Source organism: Gopherus evgoodei, chromosome 11 (assembly GCF_007399415.2).
Source record: "Gopherus evgoodei ecotype Sinaloan lineage chromosome 11, rGopEvg1_v1.p, whole genome shotgun sequence".
NCBI lineage: Eukaryota > Metazoa > Chordata > Testudines > Testudinidae > Gopherus > Gopherus evgoodei.
Genome location: NC_044332.1, coordinates 41,855,823 through 41,875,703, shown reverse-complemented (window position 1 = coordinate 41,875,703; position 19,881 = coordinate 41,855,823). Strand labels below are relative to the sequence as shown.

General features: G+C 39.7%; 1 protein-coding gene across 1 annotated transcript in view; it reads left to right on the top strand.

Moving 5' to 3' along the window:
* Positions 1–19,881, top strand: part of MYO3B (myosin IIIB) — a 394,363-nt gene that overhangs the window by 31,449 nt on the left and 343,033 nt on the right. Inside the window, exon 3 of the mRNA XM_030580743.1 lies at positions 16,133–16,316. Coding sequence (XP_030436603.1) covers positions 16,133–16,316 — 184 coding nt within the window. The remainder of the gene's footprint in view (positions 1–16,132; positions 16,317–19,881) is intronic.

Sequence of the window (19,881 nt, the reverse complement as noted above, 5' to 3'; positions counted from 1 at the left end):
GTATACTGGAAATATATTGGTGGTAGTATAGCATGTTTTATGCTGGAAGTATTATACCTGTGATATGTAGACAGGAGGTACCTTTCAACAGACTTGGGAGGCAAGCAGGTGGTAGTATTTCCATTTTATAGATGAGGAAACTGAAGCACATAGAGGTTTCAGTTTCTGCGATACTGGTGTTAGGGAGTTGGTGATAGTCAGGAACAGAACCCACCAACTCCTGCCTCCCACTATCATGCTTTTAAATGCATCCTTTTGGTGTTATCTGTCTAACGAGGCCTCCCAAAGTTAGGCCAAAAAACCCCTTATGCTATACTGTATTCTTTCTGCCCCCCACCGCCTTTTTTAGCAGAAATCTGGGCTCTAAAATTATATGCAGCCAATACTTTTATTGAGAAAAACGACTCTATTGTTGAACAGTGTGTGCTAGGATATAACACAGTGCAGTGTATTATCTACAGATTGTGTCTTTGAAATATTAAATGACATAACAATATTTTAATCCATTTCTCATTCTGAAAATCCATTCTTATTGAATATGGAGTTGTATGTGAAAATCAATAAGTAAAGAAAAGTGTAAGGCACTAAGAGAAAATGGAGTGATGGGTGAGTCACTATAAAGATTGAGCTATGCAAAGTCAAAGCTTATCAGAAGAGCTTTAAAAAAGTGAACTGGAAAAATACATCAAAATACACTGGTATGAGAGGGTCTTTCCTTGTCTATAATGTTTTTGAATTGGGTTTTCTTTGTTATGCAGTGTGCTCCATTTCACCATCTTGGTTTGAATGCACCAATTACCTGACCCCTCTTCCACAGCACCTGCAGTAGCCTAAGGGTTAATCTAGAGTCAGGAGGGTTGGTTTGTTCATTTTCTATTAACCTTTTGTTTGAAGATTCCACTCATGAAGGATTTTCAGTTATTAACCTGTTCTCTCCCCAGGTCTCAATCCCAGAAAATGCTTAACTGCCACAAATCCCCTGAAGTTAATAGGAATTGAAGTTGATTAGTGCCTCTCAGGGGTGAAATACCTGGCACGATCAGCCCCCAAAGTTTTCCTTTTCTGCTTTTATTGTGAGGGCATGTGTGTGTACGAGAGCATATGTTGTTTTTCCATGTCTCTCTCTAGGTTTTTACACAGCATCTGTCACTGGGGTAGGTGAGTGCTTTTTGGTAATTTGCTTTTGTAGTAGTGGAGACTGAGTCCATGTCTAAATGTGTAATCACCTTCCTCATACATTGTACAGTGAGCAATGTTATTTCACAATGGCAATATATCAAATACGTAGTAAATTGTACTCGCACCTAAATCCCTCTTTGAAGATGTCCCTTAGCCAGACTTCCTACAGGGTTAATATCCAAGAGAATATACTCTACTAAGTCACTCTACTAAAGTCAAGTTGCTTGCTATATGGGTTGGGATATACAAATGTTTAATTCATAAAGATAAGGAATGGGCCCTAACTTACTCCATTATACCATGTAAAGATATTTTCACTTTTCTTTCTGAAGCTAATTGGCCATCAAAATTTTCTAACACATTAATCTTTCTGATGGATATTAACATACAGGAATATCTTGTTTAGGTTCAGTGTGCAAAAAAAAAAATCAGTATTCATAGTGTTTTTTCTTGCTGTAGATTAAGGTGTTAATACTTCAACCATAACAGCTTTGTGTGCATATCCAATACTCATCACTATTTGTCTATCTATATAATCTAGCTGTACAATGAAAGCCTTAACTGATTTTCCAGGTCATTGCTGGTAATTATCAGACAGTGGCATTCTCCTTGCACCTTATTGCAGCCATTTCCATGGGGAGGACCCAGAGCCATTTGCTTCTGGACTTGCCTTAGGCTTCATTTCTGAATTCGGTTTAGATGGCTATGGGCCCACATCTGATAGCCAGAATGACACATTTATAATTAATTTTAATTCTTTCAAGGTTCTTTTGATAAGTTACTCCATAAAAATAACAGCTGAAGTTTAAAATTAATAGATTTTATCTAGTATGCCTATTATTATTTTTGAAGCCTGTTAGAGAAGAAAAATTATGCAAATTGTTGTCACGCTAGGCTACTGCGCACACGCTAGTAATGCATAACAACTAGCTTACTGATGAAAATACTTCATCTTGAGCAAGACCTATTGTCGGCACTCAGGATTATAGTATGTATCATGATTAACAGTTTATTATTATTTTTCTTGTGGATAAAGGATAATGTTCAATTTTATTAAAAATTCTCATTAATATAAAACTGCCTTAAAAGTAATATTCAAGCACTCCAGTGATGAAATATGATTGATTACATTATAAAATGAAGGCATATTGCAAAATGATGGGTAAAATCCCTTCAAAAAATTGAACAGTTGCTGTTCACTCCCTGTGAATGGCTAAGTGGTTTTAATTCTACACCTCATACTTGTAAAAGACTCAATAAATAGATCAGGCTCAGGACCAATTAGTGTCACATTAATCTTTAGTAATAATGAAGTGAAGCTGCTAGGGATTGAACCGATTTATCTGTACCCTCCATGACAAGCACCTTAAGTTAATGCATGCTGTATTGTCTAGTACAGGACACTGGAACACAGTTCAGAATGTGCAGCATTGACAGATGTGAAGAGCTATTTCTTAGTCCTGAAGAAATCTGATATTTCTTAGTGGGAGAAAAATCCAATATAAGATAAGCTGGTTTCAGAAAATAGGTCACTAATGTAAGTTTGCAGTTTTTTTCTTTCCAGCTTTCTCTTGCACCTGCCTTAGATTTCTTTTCCTCTTCTGTGCACACAGCATCTCAAGCTTTGTAAGTAGAATGTGGTGAAAGGCTGTTTCTGCTCTAAAGGTCACTGTTCTGTTCATAGACCTTCAGCCCTACATTTACACCACTAGCACATGCATTTTTGTTTGTGCTGTTAAATTGCTGTCAAAGGAGGTGTAGAAAACCTTTTCGGGGATTGATTTTCACACACAGGGAGCATAGTTTGCAATCTCTTGATTTGCCACCTGCAGTTTATAACTGAATGGGCTCATGGGATTATAAACTTCATTTTAGCACTGAACTCCCAGCTTGAGGCAAAATTGAAATGTATTAGCTATTAGAAATTTTCAATTGTTTTAATGTATTTCACTTACAGGAATTTTAGTTAGATGGCTAAGATGAATAATAATTTTGCAGTGGCAATACCATTGATTTGGAATTTTTTAAAAAAATTGTTAATTTTAACTGACAGCTGGAATCGTATCTTGGAAAATCTCATCTGCTTAATACTATTTTGTTTTGTTAACTATTTTTAATATTTTTTAATTTAATATTTATCAGTCATTTAAATGTAACGAATCAGATAAATCATTTTATTCCTTTTATCCAATATTGGATATGTTGAATGATCAAAACTCTAGATGTAGCACTGTTAATTTTACTGTAAAATGAACTGCACTGTTGTCATTCATCAGCTGTTGAGGGCTTTATCCTGAGTGGTATTGAGCACTGAAAATTCCCATATATTTCAACGGAGGTGCTCATTACCATTGAGGATTGGACCAATGCAAGTATACCTGTTTTTACCTCGTTAGTTATTCATTTTTTTTGCATTTATTCATTAATTTGAGCCATAGCAAAATGTTAATATTTGCACCACTAAACACACATTTCTCTGCTAAACTCTGGGCAAAATTATACATATTCATGAATTTACTCCAAGCAGAAATTTGCAATTTTTGCCCAGAAATTTTGACAATTTAGTTTTTAATTGCAAAATAACAGTTTTCTACCTACAAAATATACCTTCTTTGTGAAAAAAAAAATGAAAAATTGAAGATCAGACTGACATGTTTCCCTTTTTTTGCAAATTTGTGAGAAATGCAATTAGGCTTCAATTTTGGCAGTGGTGAAAATTATTTATTTTTGTACAGCTTTGTTTAGTCAAACTGTTTCTAACCTGCCATCATCAGTCCAGCACCATTATATTTATGCTAACCCTTCCTGAAAACTCTTTGTTTCATGGGAGAACATGTACTTTGTAAATGTACTCTGAGTTTCTTTTTATCTGTCTGGCTTTCTTAATTAATTGCTTAAGCATCTTCCTGAGTCCAGATGTATCACTATCTTGTACATATTCCATTGAGAAGTGCCTTTCTGTGATGGACCAAAATCTATTCTGCTAAACCCATGAAATTTGCACTTCCATGGAAGTGAACGGAACTGAATGGTTATAACTGATGGTTGAATTTGTTCCATAGGATCATATGCTGCCATTGACATCATTGGAAGTTTTTTGCATGGGTCAAGGGTAATATATGGCTCTGAAGGGTATAGTTTTCTCCTAATGTGAATGATCACATTAACATGCACCAAGATGAGATCAGACACTTTGATAGTTGTTTTTTAAAAATTAAAAAACACTGTGAAAATCTACTTTAGGATTATTTTACCTTTTAACTCAGAATTGTGTAATTTAATGAGCTATATAGTTCAAACAAGTAGTAGGACCATGCAGGAACATATGGCCATTAAAAACTAGAGATGAGCCAGGGCCAGGGCTCATATCTATCTTTAATCCCTTCCTTCTGTATCAAACCCTAATAGTCATTCCCTCTAGTCTTAAATATGCAACCATTCTGAGAGGAGATGTCTTATTAAGCACAAGTTGCGAGGCCTAATTCTGGGAACCCAGAGCAGCCCTCTCGAGGGTTAATATTGGATCTTTTGCCAGTTCCACAAGGGCATAAAAATGACTCACCTAAGGAGCAAGTTGGAATGATTAATAGATTTCAAGGCCAGATGGGACCATTGATGATGATTGTAGGATGCAGAAGGAGGGGTCCCATTGAGGGCTAACATCCAAAAATGACACCAGAGGTGGAAGAAGTCTGGAAGTGAATGCCCAGGAAGCAGCAGAAGGCTGGTTTTCCTGGTACCTGTGGTGCTGAAGGGCCCAGGCTGACAGTCACGCAGCCATGGAGCAGAGTCAATATAGAGGTGACCGTAGAGAGCTTGATAGGTGACTGGGGAGCAATGGGGGTGAGCCAAAGGAAAGAGGTAGTCCAGGAGGAGTAGAGAAGTTGAGGGGAGGGGTTCTTGGTGTTCCAGCTCTAGAGTGGATAGTGGGCTTATACAACACCCCTATTAGGCCTGAAGGAGCCTGCATTTGGAGGATACAATTTAGGTAAACACAAATAAATGCTCTTTTCTGTGACCTATTTGTGTGAGTATTAAACAGGCCAGACAATAGTTTTACAATCCAATACCACCAATTATCATACTGAACTTAGCGGGGCTGTTAGTGTTGGAGTACCCCAAACCCAGCAGTGTGCCATTTGTACCATTTGGAGGCGAGCATTGTAGGCTCTTCATCAGCTACGCCTTGTAGGCACTAGCCCTGGTGGGTCCCAGTAACCACTCAGACACAGGGCTAAGGGACAGGATATTTTACTAGGGCTGGCAGGAAAGGGAAAGGGCCTTAAACAGTTACAGTTCAAAATGAGCGATAACAGTTCTTGTTTGGGCCCCAGGGCAGTCCAGTCGAGAGTCAGGGCTCTTCAGACCTAGTACCAGGGTTGCCCTCCCCAATTCAGTCTGTACTCAAGCAGTTAAGAGCTTGTGGGTTTTCAGGCCAGGCTCAGTTAGTCTCTCTTATTGGGGTCCCTCTGCACTGGCCTCCTGCCCACCTATGGCTGCTCTCTCATAAGACCTTCACACACCATTGTCTGTTTCACACATTGCTCTGCATATGGTTCCTGGGGATTCCTCTCTGTCTTCAGTTTCTCTGCATCTCCTGGCTCACCATGCAGGTGCTGCTTTCCAATAAAGTCTGCCCATTTCCTGGTTCAGGATTCACCTGACCAGGCCAGGAGAAAAGTGATGTGCAGTGGGGAGAAGGCTGATGGGTGCTGTAGTCTCCTGCTTTGCAGATCCATCACACTACACTGTGAGACAATGTGAATGACGCAGCTTCAGGCTTCTCTCATGTATAAAGTGGCACAAAGAGGGATAACTTTCAAAGAAGTGGTAACTAATGCAACAAACAATGGGGTAATAAGTGCAACAAAAACATTTCATTGGGCTCAGGTCTGGACTGGACACACACACCGTTTGCCCAGATATTTATGATATGCAAAGGTTTCTGGTTTGTACTCAGGCTTATAGAAGAGTTTTATTCCAACAATATGGAACCTCCTTTTCTGAAGTTACATTCTTACCAATTCGGTTCTTTCAGAACTATTAAGATTTTGTAAGGCTTTTACTGTTGGGTTAAGGTGTTCAAAAAATTTAAGAGCCACCATAATTAGGTTGTAAACACCCTCTTTGTTTCTGACAAAGCCAGTAACAATAAAGTGCACGTAATGGATAAAGTGCATTGGGAAGGCAGTTTCTTGCAGCTCTTACCAACAAGTCAATTAAAGAGCATCAGTGATGGGATCGAAATTGTGTGTGGTCCAAATCCACTTGGCTATATGAATAAAGGCTGTGATGTGGAACCTTATGTGTTAAAGTATGGAGCAAGAGAAATGGGAAAATCCATCATCCTTAGAGCTTTGACAGGAATATACTAGACCCACTGAGAGCAGAAACAATCAGTGCTTGTAAAACTGTATCTTTAGCAGACAGTTAAAGTAGATTTTCAAATACTTAGGGATAAGCCACATGGGACCTACCAAACTTCTGCAAAATGTTGGCTATGGTGCAGCATTTCCAAAGTCTTTTATTTTGAGAGGAACATTTCACCATAGTATTTAGGGGACTTAGCCTATTACTTTGTTGCACTACAGGCATTTTTAACAATTTACCACTAATCTATATATTTTTTATACATCTGAAGAAAATTTTGATGGTGAAAAATATCCATGATAGAAGATTATTTTGTGGGTCTGTTTTAAGTGCAACAGTCAGATTCTGAAGTGGAAACCACTAAAACAGAGCTACAGATTAACCAAATAATTTTTATATTTTGCTTTTTTTGGTCAGTGCCTATGTGGCACATAACTGGAGACAATAAACATGACTGTTATGTGTCACAGAGACACACAGTTTAAGGCCAGAAGGGACCACAGGATCATCTGTTTGACCACCAACCCTACCCCCAGCACCCACACACTAAACCCAACAACTGAACTTAGACCAAAATATCACAGCTAACAGGAGACTAGACTATTCTGTGCCACTGGCAGAGATTAGGAGAGACTAAGATGCACGAATGCCTGAGGTCTTGCAATGGCAGGGAAATTAAGTGAGATATACCTGGATAATCAGGGCAAACGACCTGTACATGCTGCAGAGGAAGGCAAAACTCCCCAAGGTCTCTGCCAGTCTGACCTGGGGGAAAATTCCTTCCCAACCCCACATATGGTGATCAGTTAGACCCTGAACATGTGAACAAGAACCAGAAAGCCAAGCACTTGAGAGAGAGAGAATACTTGGTGCCATCTCTGAGCCCTGGCCCTCCCAGTCCAGAGCTCCATCTCCAGCTGTGGCCATCCCTTGTGCTTCTGAGGAAGGAGTTAAAAAATATAGGTATGTTTCCACTGCAGTTAAGAAATGTTAGTTAGTCAATTGCCAGCTGTATTCTCCTAACTCTTGCAGTTGGCTGCCACAAATCTTCTTTAGATACTCGACAGCACACGCACACACACTTTCTCTTTCTTTTTCCTGCAGTAATCTATCTTTTACCACTGATTTATGTATTTTTCATACACCTGAAGAAAATTTTGATGGTGAAAAATAACCATGAAAGAAGATTGTTTTGTGGGTCTGTTTTAAGTGCAACAGTCAGATTCTGAAGTGGAAACCACTAAAACAGAGCTACAGATTAACCAAATAATTTTCTTACCTTATTTCAGTTCTCTGTAGCTGAATGAGTTGGCTGGAATTTGGATTTCATTGACATTATGTCTATTGCCACTCGGTGGACAATTACTATTTCATTCAGGAATGACTCGAGGCTCACTTTCACTCTGTCATTACTACTAGTACCTCTTGGTTTTGGTTTTAAATAGTGTAAATTTTACAATGCATGTCCAAGCTTGTGTGCACGGTTTCTTGGGTAAATCCTTTAAGTCATATGGACTTTCTTTTGCTGTTCCTTTAAATAAATGTTTATAACAGTAGGGCTGTCAATTAATTCCAGTTAACTCATGCGATAAACTCAAAAAAATTAATTGCAATTAATCACAGTTTAAATCACACTGTTAAACAATAGTTACCAATTGAAATTTATTAAGTATTTTGAATGTTTTTCTACATTTTCACATATATTATATTCTGTGTTGAAATCAAAGTGTGTATTATTTTTGATTAAAAATATTTGCACTATAAAAATGATAAACCAAAGAAATGGTATTTTTCAATTCACCTCATACAAGTACTGTAGTACAATCTCTTTATCATGAAAGTGTAACTTACTAATGTAGATTTTTTTGTTACATAAACTGCACTCAAAAACAAAACAATGTACAACTTCAGAGCCTAAAAGTCCACTCAGTCCTACTTCTTGTTCAGCCAATCGCTAAGACAAACAAGTTTGTTTACATTTACAGGCGATAATGCTGCCCTCTTCTTATTTACATCACCAGAAAGTGAGAACAGGCATTTGCATGATATTTTTGTAGCCAGCATTGCAAGGTATTTACGTGCCAAATACGCTAAACATTTGTATACCCCTTCATACTTCAGCCACCATTCCAGAGGATTCCATGCTGATGATGCTTGTTAAAAAAAAGTGTTAATTAAATTTGAGACTGAACTCTTTAGGGGGATGGAGGAATTTCATGTCCCCTGCTCTGTTTTACCCACATTCTGCCATATATTTTATGTTAAAGCAGTCTCGGGTGATGACCCAGCACATGTTCATTTTAAGAACACTTTCACTGCAGATTTGACAAAACACAAAGGTACCAATGTGAGATTTCCAGAGATAGCTACAGCACTCGACCCAAGGTTTAAGAATCTGAAGAGCATGCTTTCAGAAGTCTTAAAAGAGCAACACTTTGGTGCGGAAACTACAGAACCTAAACCACCAAAAAAGAAAAGTAACCTTCTGCTGAACATGCATTGGTCTGCACTGCTTTGGATTGTTATCAAGTAGAACCCATCATCAGCATGTATGTATGTCCCCTGGAATGGTGGTTGAAACATGAAGAAACATATGTATCTTCAGCGTATCTGGCAGGTAAATATCTTGCAATGCTGGCTAAAACAGTGCCATGAGAAAACCTGTTCTCACTTTCAGGTGACAGTGTAAACAAGAAGTGGGCAACATTATCTCCTGCAAATATAAACAAACTTGTTTGTCTGAGGATTGGCTGAACAAGAAGTAGGACTGAGTGGACTCTGTTTTATAAACACATTGCACTACACATATACTTATAATAAAAAATAAATATAAAGTGAGCACTATACACTTTGTATTGTGTTGTAATTGAAATCAATATATTTGAAAATGTAGAAAACATCCAAAAATATTTAAATAAATGGTATTCTATTATTGCTTAAGAGTGCAATTAATTGTGATTAATTTTTTTAATTGCACAAGTAATCACGATTAATTTTTTTTAATCGCTTGACAGCCCTATCTAATAGTATTGGCTTGAATGAAGCACTGTGAGGGAGAGGAATATGTAATTTTCCACACATTTCTCTGTCAGTGCATCTCAGTCCAGATATTCATCAGTTCTGCTTAGCTGGTCCTGGGGATTTATCTTTACTACAAACCAAAAATGGTGCCAAATGTATGCTTGCTTTGTGATGTGAACTAAATCTACAGTAAATATTAGGAGAAAACCATACAAATTATTCACTTATGACTTAGTTTAGGACTGAAATCTTAGCCCTGCAAGTGAGTGGTAGACATAGGCTCAAGAGATGGAATTCAGAACTGGACTTTCCCCAGAATTCAGTTCTATCCAGAGCTTGGTTTTGATTCAGAGCAATTCAAATATAGGAGTCAGCCATGAAGTTTGGAGCTAGATTCAATTTTCCCAAGGTTTGGCATTGTTCAGGTCCAGTGTTTTGGTCTAGGCTCAGTCACAGTGTTGCTATGTCTCACAATTTTATCATAGGTCTTGCTGCTTTGGTCTGTTTGAGCTGCACATAATGACCTGAGGAGCTGCATCTATCATGGGATTTTCTGGCCTTTAACAGAACTGAGCAGGAGGCATAGAGATCAGGTTCAGAAAAGATTAAAAGAAGGAAGCTACTGTTCATGGTCTTTCTCTTGGTACTGTAATCAGCAAAGACCTCATCTTGACCCATCTGCTGACCACCCGAAAGTGCGCCTGTTACTGGGTTACTGTTACACCTCTTGAAGGTGACAATGCCCTCTTCATAAGTAAGAAGGATACAGAGGGAAGAGAGATGGCAAGAGACCCCATGGGCTAATGCAAGGAGGGCTGGGAACTACATGTACCTTGTTCATTTAGTAGTTTCTGTTACTCAGGTGACGTTTGTCCTGTAAACTGCAATTAAGACTAATGATTTTTTATCATCCCTGGTCCCTCTCAGTCTATCTTGCTTGTACCTCACTCTACTGGTTCATAATGTTATTCAGAAGTGGACCTGCTCTATTTATTTCCTTCCCTGCCTAACTATCCTACACCTCGATGTGAGTTTCACAGAGGTCAGGGCCTTTATTCTCCATCTCCCTTTATGACTGATCCTCAGCCTCAGGAGAAATCTCTGCACAAAACTCTGTGATCTTCTTGTCAGTGACAAAATGAGAATAGTTACAGATTAGTGCTTTGATGAGTTCTTTTGAACATTTAATTTCCAGATATTGACATTCTCTTTGTTTTGACCCATTCAGCAAGAGAGGCCAGAAGGAGTCAGACTAGCAGAAGGAGCTTTTCTGACTATTGATTTTCCTGTGCCTTTCAAGGGTTCATTAATTCCACTAACAGCAACTGCTTGTTTAGTGGCTGGCTCGGTAAGAACATCAGTAAGAGAGAGAACGCAGGCTGATGTAGCAATAGCAGAGGGTGTTGACTTTTTCTGAATAGGCCTGAGTGGGGCTTTAATACTAGGGCCCACTCAGTTGCAATGAAAACAAATTTGAATTCACTGCAAAGGCTGAATATTTGATTTTGAATGTGATATTTTTTATGGTTCTACTGTTTAAATAGGTGCTAAAAAGTTATGCAGCCAATTACTTCACAAGAGCAGCTTTAACCTACTCTAGTACAAGTAGTGATAGAAGCAGAGCCAGAATGCTATGCAAACACTAAAAACATGCAGAGTTGTGCATATGGAACAATAACAATATTTTCTATTTCATTGTGTAAGTGTACGTACTGGAATTGCTGTTGTGCCCACTACCAGCTACAGTGGAGTCCAAAAATGTTTAATATTGTACATCATGACTTTCATAAGCACTAGGCTGGAGCTGAACCTTGTAGTAATTTCAGGGCTATGGCAAACCTATCCAGATGGCTCATTTTAAATGGGATGAGATTATGACTGTCTATTGGAAAGCAATGGACAAGCCTCTGTTGCTATATACCATATTTGCAATTTCTGTGAGGCAACAGCAAAAATAACACCATCAAGCAGTTGTTGACTCTGTTATCCTTGTTTGTTGATCTCTGGTATCATGTCCTCTCACCTGCTGTATGAGGCATAGGAATCTATGGTACATTAAACAGGACAAGGAGGGAGCCTTATTCTGCTTTGAAAACAAGAACAGTTTGCAAAATTCAAGTATAATTTCTTTTTTTAATTTTTTACATCTAAATATCAGATTTGTGAATAATGATACAACAATGATGACATACACAACTGATTTTTGAGTCATCATGCTTGATATTTCAGATAGCTACTCATTGTGCATTTGGAAGTTAGATGCTATCGAACACTGGATTATTGGATACTCGTTTTGATTGATTTTTTTTTGGCTGAATATCATCTGTTACATTAATACATGCAAAGATTTGAATTTTCTGCTTTATTTGGAATATGCTTTTTTATATAATCGTCTATATTTTATAGTGCATTTTTAGAGAATGAAAGATGCTGGTTTTCAAAAAGATCCACTAATTTGGGATCACTGTTCTGGGGGGAAAACAAGTTGCATAGTAAGAGCACCCATTGCCTTTATGTTTTTGGAGATGCATCAGATTTATCCTGTCTATCTTCAAAAGAGGAGATAAAGTAGGTAACAATAAGTGTAATATTTGCTTCCCATATTATGCAACATTAAGAGATAACATGATAGCTTTCCTCAAAATCCTTTCTGAAAACTCTGGTTAACAGTGAGCATTGAGTTACAGATTATCCTGATAGTGCCACTGACATGTCTTCTTTACATCCTCCTTTCTTTTTTGATAATAAGTTCAATTTCTGCTATTTTTATTTCAGAAATACTGTTAAGTGATGAAGCTACACTTGTATTTGAAAGTTTTCTAGCTGATATGCCAGATCTGACTAAATTTGTATTGAGAGAGAGAGAGAGATGAGGTAGGTGAGGTGAGGTAAATCTCTTTTATTGGACCAACTTCTGTTGGTGGAAGGGACAATCTTTCAAGCTTCACTGAGCTCTTCCTCAGGTCTGGATAAAGTAACCAGAGAGTCTGCGCTAAATACAAGGTGGGACAGATGATTAAACAGAAGGGTTCCCACATGCTGTAGGTGAGTCACTAAAATGAAGTGGGAATTAGCAGTTAGCAGGCAGTAGGGTATGTTGTAAATTGTTGTAATGAGCCATAAACCAGTGTCTCTGTTTAAGTCCATGGCTTTTAGTGCCCAGCAGAGTTATGAATTTAAGTCCCCAGGCTCGTCTTTTGAAGGTGTTATGCAGGTTTCCTTTGAGGACTAGGACTGAGAGGTGAGATATTGAGTGATCACTTTGTGAAAAGTGTTTGTCCATGAGTGATGTGTTTCTGTCTTTTCATTTTTCTGTGTGAATTCATTTGAGAGCCAGAAAGGACCATTATAACCATCTAGTCTGACCTCCTGTATAACACTGGCCATCGAAATTCCCTAAAATAATTCTTAAAACATATTTTTTAGAAAAACAAGTTTAATTTCTTGCTGGAGAGAGTGTCTATTTTGGAATAAAGGGAAAATTCTCCAGAAATGGCCAAGCAGATGTTGCACTCTGTGGATAGTTTCTTTTATCACCCAGGCTATTCACTTTGGCAGATGGACTTTTACTAGGCTTATTTTAATTTTAGGCTATCATTTCCTCTTTAAAAAAAAAATCGCAGGCCCCGCAGCCCAATTCTACCTTAGTATAAGTGGGTGCACGTCCACTAAAATCCATTGAGTTGCACCTGCTTTGTATTTGGTCACTTCTGTGTTTGTGTATAAGGTTAGGTGCAGTACTGTGGGCTGGCTGATGCTATCTGGTCATTTCTGAAATACCCCTACTGCACAGTCACAAATAGCCTCTGTGTAAAGCTGCTCCACTCCCAGTAGTGTTAATTACCAAATTTTTATTTTTCTATATCTGGTATAGCCTGCTTTTTGCTTGCCAATTGGGGGTTGTACACTAGAACAGACTTAACTACTGAAAAGTGTCCCTCATCTGGTAGATGAACTCACAGAATCCTCATGGTCTGTAGGCAACTGAAACACCCTCTGGTGAGGTCCGTGGAAGTACTACTACTAATCTTACCATAGTTTTAAGCCACTCTTTGTATTCCATATGAGGGAGATTTTGGGAGAACAGAAAAGGGATCATCAAGTTCAGCCTCCTGCACAACTTAGAAACATTGCAACTTAGCATTTGGCTGTTTGGTTTTGTAGGTTTTTCTATTATAAACATTATTATTTAACATTTATTTTCTGCTAGCACTTAAAGGCCTCAGCTAGGCTGGGGACTCATTGTGTTTGTCACTGTATAAATATATAGTAAATGACAGTCCCTGCCTGAAAGCACTTGTCTTCATAAAACTTAGTCATACGGAAAAAGACAAAGGTTCACTGTAATAAAAATAGACCAAAAGGTACATGATTTTGTATATTCTTGTTCTTATTTTAAATGCTACAGTAATGAAGAACATTTCCAACATTGTCCTTGTCTTTTAAGGATAAAATGTTTACAAATTCATGTTCATCACTGTGCTGTACACAATGGCCGCTGAATATCTGTTGACAGACACACCTTTTCTATCCTGATCAGATAATAAAATCACACAGAATAAATAAAAAAAAAAGTACGTTTAAGGGCTCCCACTTCATTTCATGACTCTTTGTCAGCAATAAGTATCTTCAGTCAGCCCCATGGTTCTTTCGAAGTAAAGAATCCTCTTGCTAGCTTGTCGTGACTGAGGGTGAAAATATTATGTAGGTAAATGTAGTTTACAGGGAAGGGCAAATAAGTCAATGAACATTGTATTTCAGGTAGATTGTGCAGTTTTGCAGGTCAGTCATGTTTGGGTTTATTTGGAATTGGGTTCTAGTTTGAGCCTGAGCACTGACTGTCACAAACATTCCTCTGCACCCCACAGATGGGTGCACCCCACTTTTTTCACAAAACTGGACATTTGACCCATTTGCTGATGATCAGTTGGCAAGAGCAAATGGGACAAATGCTCAGCAAGTTGGGATGTCAGGGACAGGTCTTAAAAAGGGGACTGTCCCAGCCAAAACGAGACATATGGTCACCCTATGCCTGAACAAATGAGCCAGTAACCAAACTCAAAGCCCCCTTCCTTAAACCTTCAAGCTAATGTAGACTTTCCAACATGACCTGTTTCTCTATTTGTGTCCTTTAGACTTTGGAGAAAGAACTTGTTCCTTGAACAGTGGGGCTTTGGGGGGAAGGATAGCTCAGTGGTTTGAGTATTGGCCTGCTAAACCCAGGGTTGTGAGTTCAATCCTTGAGGGGGCCACTCAGGGATCTAGGGCAAAATCAGTATTTGGTCCTGCTAGTAAAGGCAGGGGGCTGGACTCAGTGACCTTTCAGGGTCCCTTCCAGTTCTATGAGATAAGTATATCACCCTATATTATAAATGTTAACATGGACTTTTTGAGTCTGATACAAAGAACCAAAGTATTGTAAATAAGAAGGTTGGGATTAAGGAGTACAATGGCCATATAATTTAAAAAAATGCATAAACTAAACATGAATTTTAACTTTGTGTTTATAAAACTCACCACACATTTCCAAGCTCACTCTCCTGCTCTACTGAAGACCAGCCAGAATGTCCCTGGCTTCCGATGGGAGGCACTACATTACTATATTTCCAGTTGTAATTTTCTCACATGAATCCTACTGACACAACTAGTGAGAAGAAGAACATCAAAGGATGCTATTTACACAATAAAAATATGGACCAAATTCAGCCTGAAGTAAGTGAGCACAATTCTGCTGAAGTCAATGGAGTTGAGCCACCTTCCACCAGAGTTAAACTGACCCAGTACCTATATCATGATGATAACGCAGGCTGCTTGTTCTAATGGCTTGCTTTCCCTGATTACTGGCACTGTTCACTCACTTCTGCAGCCTGCCAGCTTTCTTCCTGCTGGATCTCCCCTTTCCTGGCTTTCCCTTCTGGCTGTATGTTAGTTCCTTTCCAGAGTGATCAAATTTCAATCACAGGTTGGCTGGGTATTTGGAGATCTTTAAAATAGTTGTACCCAGAATCTTGCTCAAGTCCTAATAATTAGGGAATGTGTCCTTCCTTATGCATTTTTCTCAGTTTCTCTCCTGTTTTCTGTCCAAGTGCCCCCACTGCTTCCCTTCTCAGGTCCCCAAGGTAGGGCATCTTCCCCTTCCCTGCTCACAAGAATCCATCTCCGGCATAGTCACTTGAGAGCCATTTGGTCCAAATGCTAGAGAAGAAGACAGCAGAGCTCAACATTGCCTTTCAGGGCAACAGGCAGAGTACTCCAACTCTGTAAAGCTAAAGATTGGGAAAGAGGAATGTTCAGTGGGGCCATATTTATTTATCCACTGGTGAGGTTCTGGGTTCTGATCTGGCTCTTACTTTGCCTGCCCCATTGGTTCAGTGCTCTATGGTTAGTAGTAGTGCTCAGGGCAGAAGGAAGCCATCAATAGTCGCTTATTGGTTCCGTTCTGTTCCATATTCTGTGCTCAATCTCTTTTCTCAGATAGATGGTTAAATAAATAAATGAATGAATAAGAAACAATTGGTTAAATCCCATAAAATTTAACAAATGTACAAACTTTGTTTTCCAGGACGCCACTATATGGATTATTTCAATATAATCCCAATATGATTGGACTGGCATCATTAGCTGATCCCTCAGATACCTGGGAAATTATAGACACCATTGGAAAAGGCACTTATGGTAAAGTCTATAAGGTTGCCAATAAGAAAGATCGGAGTCTGGCTGCAGTAAAAATTCTGGATCCTATCAGTGTAAGTAAAATATTATAATCCTATTTTAATCACTATTAAAATTAAAAGGTTTTACTCTCAAACAGGCTTGAAGCTCTGACTCCAAGTTTAGGCAAACTGAAAACATCCTGGAGGGAACTGTTAAATATATTATGAGCAGGGGTGGGCTACTTGGTTTGGAAATAAAAAAAAAACCTGCATCCAGCTTCATACTGACCCCTTTGTAAGGCTCTTTTGTATAATTTAGGACATAGTCCCTACAAGATGCTATGCAGAGCAGATTGAATTATCTGTTTAAAATAATTAATTTTGACTTTTTTCTATTTGTGAACCATTCATGACTTGACAAAATTTTATGGTTAGTCATTATTCACAAATATTCATCAGTAGTTTTATGCAAACAAGTTTCAGCCAATGAGATGTTAGAAAACTGTTCAATGAAACTATTCTCACTGAGCGACTGGTCATTTAAGTCACATGGTATTATTTCTGCTCCCTGATTGGTTGACTGAAACTTTTCAAACAGCAGAATAGCAAATTGCAAATGACACACAGCAGATGGTAAATAAGTAGGGAATATGCTTGTTCACATTCAAATGTGCGTGTTTGTATGATGAACAGCCAACTCCTAAACATCATCACAAGAATAATAAGGGGAATGAATCTGGTTGACCCAAACAGCCACTTGGAAATTGCACTTTGTTTTGTGGTTTTCAGCCAACTCTAGTTCTGAGCACTTTCAACTCACAAAGACCTTTGATGTCAGTGGGAGTGAAAGTTGCTTAACACCCAAGATCTCCCCCTTTCATAGCCTTATGTGTTATTCAAAATCAGCATTCATGCTGACCTTGATTTCTGGCAGTGCAACTTGGTAGTTTGCTGGTACAGATTTTAGGTATCCAAGGTTGCAGCAGTTGGAGCATGAACATGCTCAGATTGCACAGTGGCATTTCCAATACACTAATGGTAATATCTTACATTCATATAATGCTGTTCATTATAAAGGATCCCAGATCACTGTAAAATCTATACAAACTCTATAATGGAATTCCTTCACCCACCGCTGAAGTGCTGCCAGCTGTAGAATAGAAAGCAGCAGCTTTTTTACAGTGCACAGCGATAGTACACAATAGTTAAGACAGGAACTGAAGAAGAATATTGTCAGGAACTCAGCTGGCTGCAGTTGCCTAGCAACCCAATGAGCTCAGCTGGGCCCAGTTAAACCCTCATTAAGTGACTGTTCTCCCTGAATGGCTGGAAGAGCCAATTGATCCCTATTTAAACCTGGTTGCATCAGCAGCACCCGAAGCTGTGTCAGACCTGCTTCCTGTCCAGCCCTTGTTCCTCTCCAGCCCTGCCTACCTCTGAACCCCTAACTCCTGGCTTTAACCACCGGCTTGTCTCCTGACCACAACTCCGGCTCTGCCCTTTGCTTCTGTTTTGATCTCTGGCTCCAACCATTGCCTTGCCTTCTGGCCATACTTCCAGTTCTACTCTCTGATTTTGCTCTGACCTCTAGGCCAAACCCCTGCTCTGACCAATAGGTCTCACTGCCTACACCTCAGTTTGTGTTTGAGCAGCCCACTTGCTGGCATAGAGGGGGCCCAGAAGGAAGCCAGCCCACCTTCTCAGAAGTTGTTGAGGTCCTACAGGAACTGCAGGTTCAGATCGCCATGCTGTGTGACCACAGTGCATCCCTCCAGGTCCAGTACATGTCTGGGCAGTGTCTTCTGTACTCCCAACTGGTGCACCCACTTTTTGTGAGCCTAAGCTGCCCCTACCTGATAAATTTAACAGGGATTGTGCCAAGTTTTGTGGATTCCAGGTCATGTTGGCATGTACAGTCATACCCCATGGGTCAATCCCAAGTGGGATTAGTGCTTAGTCTGCCCACTGGAGAGGCCCTTCACCACTCCTGCAGGGGTCCAGTCTTCTCTTTGAATACTTTGAGAACTTCGTTCAGGCAATGGAGATAATCTTAGATTATCCTAATCAAGAATATGCTGAAGAAGCTGCTCTCCATGCCCTGTGGCAGGGTCTTGGGTCTATCACCAAATATGCAGAGGAATTTAAATGTCTGGCTGCAGATATCCACTGTGCAGAGACACTACTTCAGGCAGGGACTTGATGACCTATTCAAAGATGAATTAGCATGGTTGGAACTTTCACCTAGCCTGGGAGCCTTAACTGATCTTCATTTTAGGATTGATGGTCAGCTAACAGAGGGAGCCTAAGAAAAATGACAGGCTACCTGATCCCCACTGGTTAGAATTCTTATGTCTCCTGGAGCTCCTATTGCCCGACCAGACTCCAAAATGATGGAAGTTTATTGAGCCCCACCTCTCTGCCAAAGAAAAGAATACTTGTCAGGGTTGTGCCTACATTGTGGGATGCCCAGGCATGTTGCAGCAGGGTGCCCTACCAAAGATTTGTCCACCTCCAGGTTGGGAAGCACCAAAGCCCAGTCTCAGTGTTGGGGGGCTAGGGTTGGGTCAGTCTCCACTCCTCCTCACAGCAAACTGTGAAGCCAGCTATCTGCCAGAATCTTGGCAACCCCTAACCAGCATGCTTCCCTGCTCTGTCTCCCTCTTCAGTTGTGCCATTCTGCCATCCCTCATGTCCACTTAGAACACTGGTTGACTTGGACACCTCTGGCAATTTCATTGACCAGGAGTTCATTAAGAGGCATGGAATCCTTTGCAGGGATTTCCCTGAGCTTGTCAAGGCTATCAATGGGTCACTTCTCTCTTCAGGCCCCATTAAGCATCAGACAGCTCTCTTGGAGGTCAATACCTTTGGTGGTCACCGAGGCATCTTGCAGTTCAGGGTCATCTGTGCTCTGTACTCACTGGATGTCCTTGGTATCCCCTGACTTGTCACTCATGATCCCCATATTAATGGCACCCAGGATCTATACGGTTGCATTCCCTGTGGTGCCAACAAACATGCCTGCCCAGCTCAAGCGAATGGCTGGTCGCATTCTGCAGTACAGTGAAGCCCCTGAAGGATCCAGAGTTAGGAACCAAAGATTTATGATCAGTGCCTGAAATTCCTACCAAATACCTAGAATATGCCAAAGTATTCAACAAACAGAAGGAGTATGCCCTACCTCCTCACTACAGTTGTGATTACCCAGTCAGCCTGCAACCGAGGTTCCTTTTGGACACATATTTTGTTATCTGAACCTAAGCTGCAGGCCCTCCAGGAATACCATGAAGAAAATCTATGTAATGGGTTCATCCAACCTTTGACTTCCTTCGTGGGAACATCGATATATATTGAGCCTAAGAAGGATGGCTCCCTCTGACCTTACATCTAAAAAAGATCACTATCTATAATCAATGTCCTCTTCCTCTCGTAAACAAACTCCTGGAAAGAATCCATTTGGCTCAGGTCTTCACAAAGCTAGATCTGCATGGAGCATACAACCTGGTTAGAGTCCAACAGGAGGAAGAATGGAAGAAAACATTTTGAACCAGCTATGGCCATTCTGAATGCTTGGTCAAAGTGTTTGGTCTATGTAATGCCCCTGCAACTTTCCAGCATTTCATGAACAATGTCTTCTGAGAAATCCTCGATCAATTTG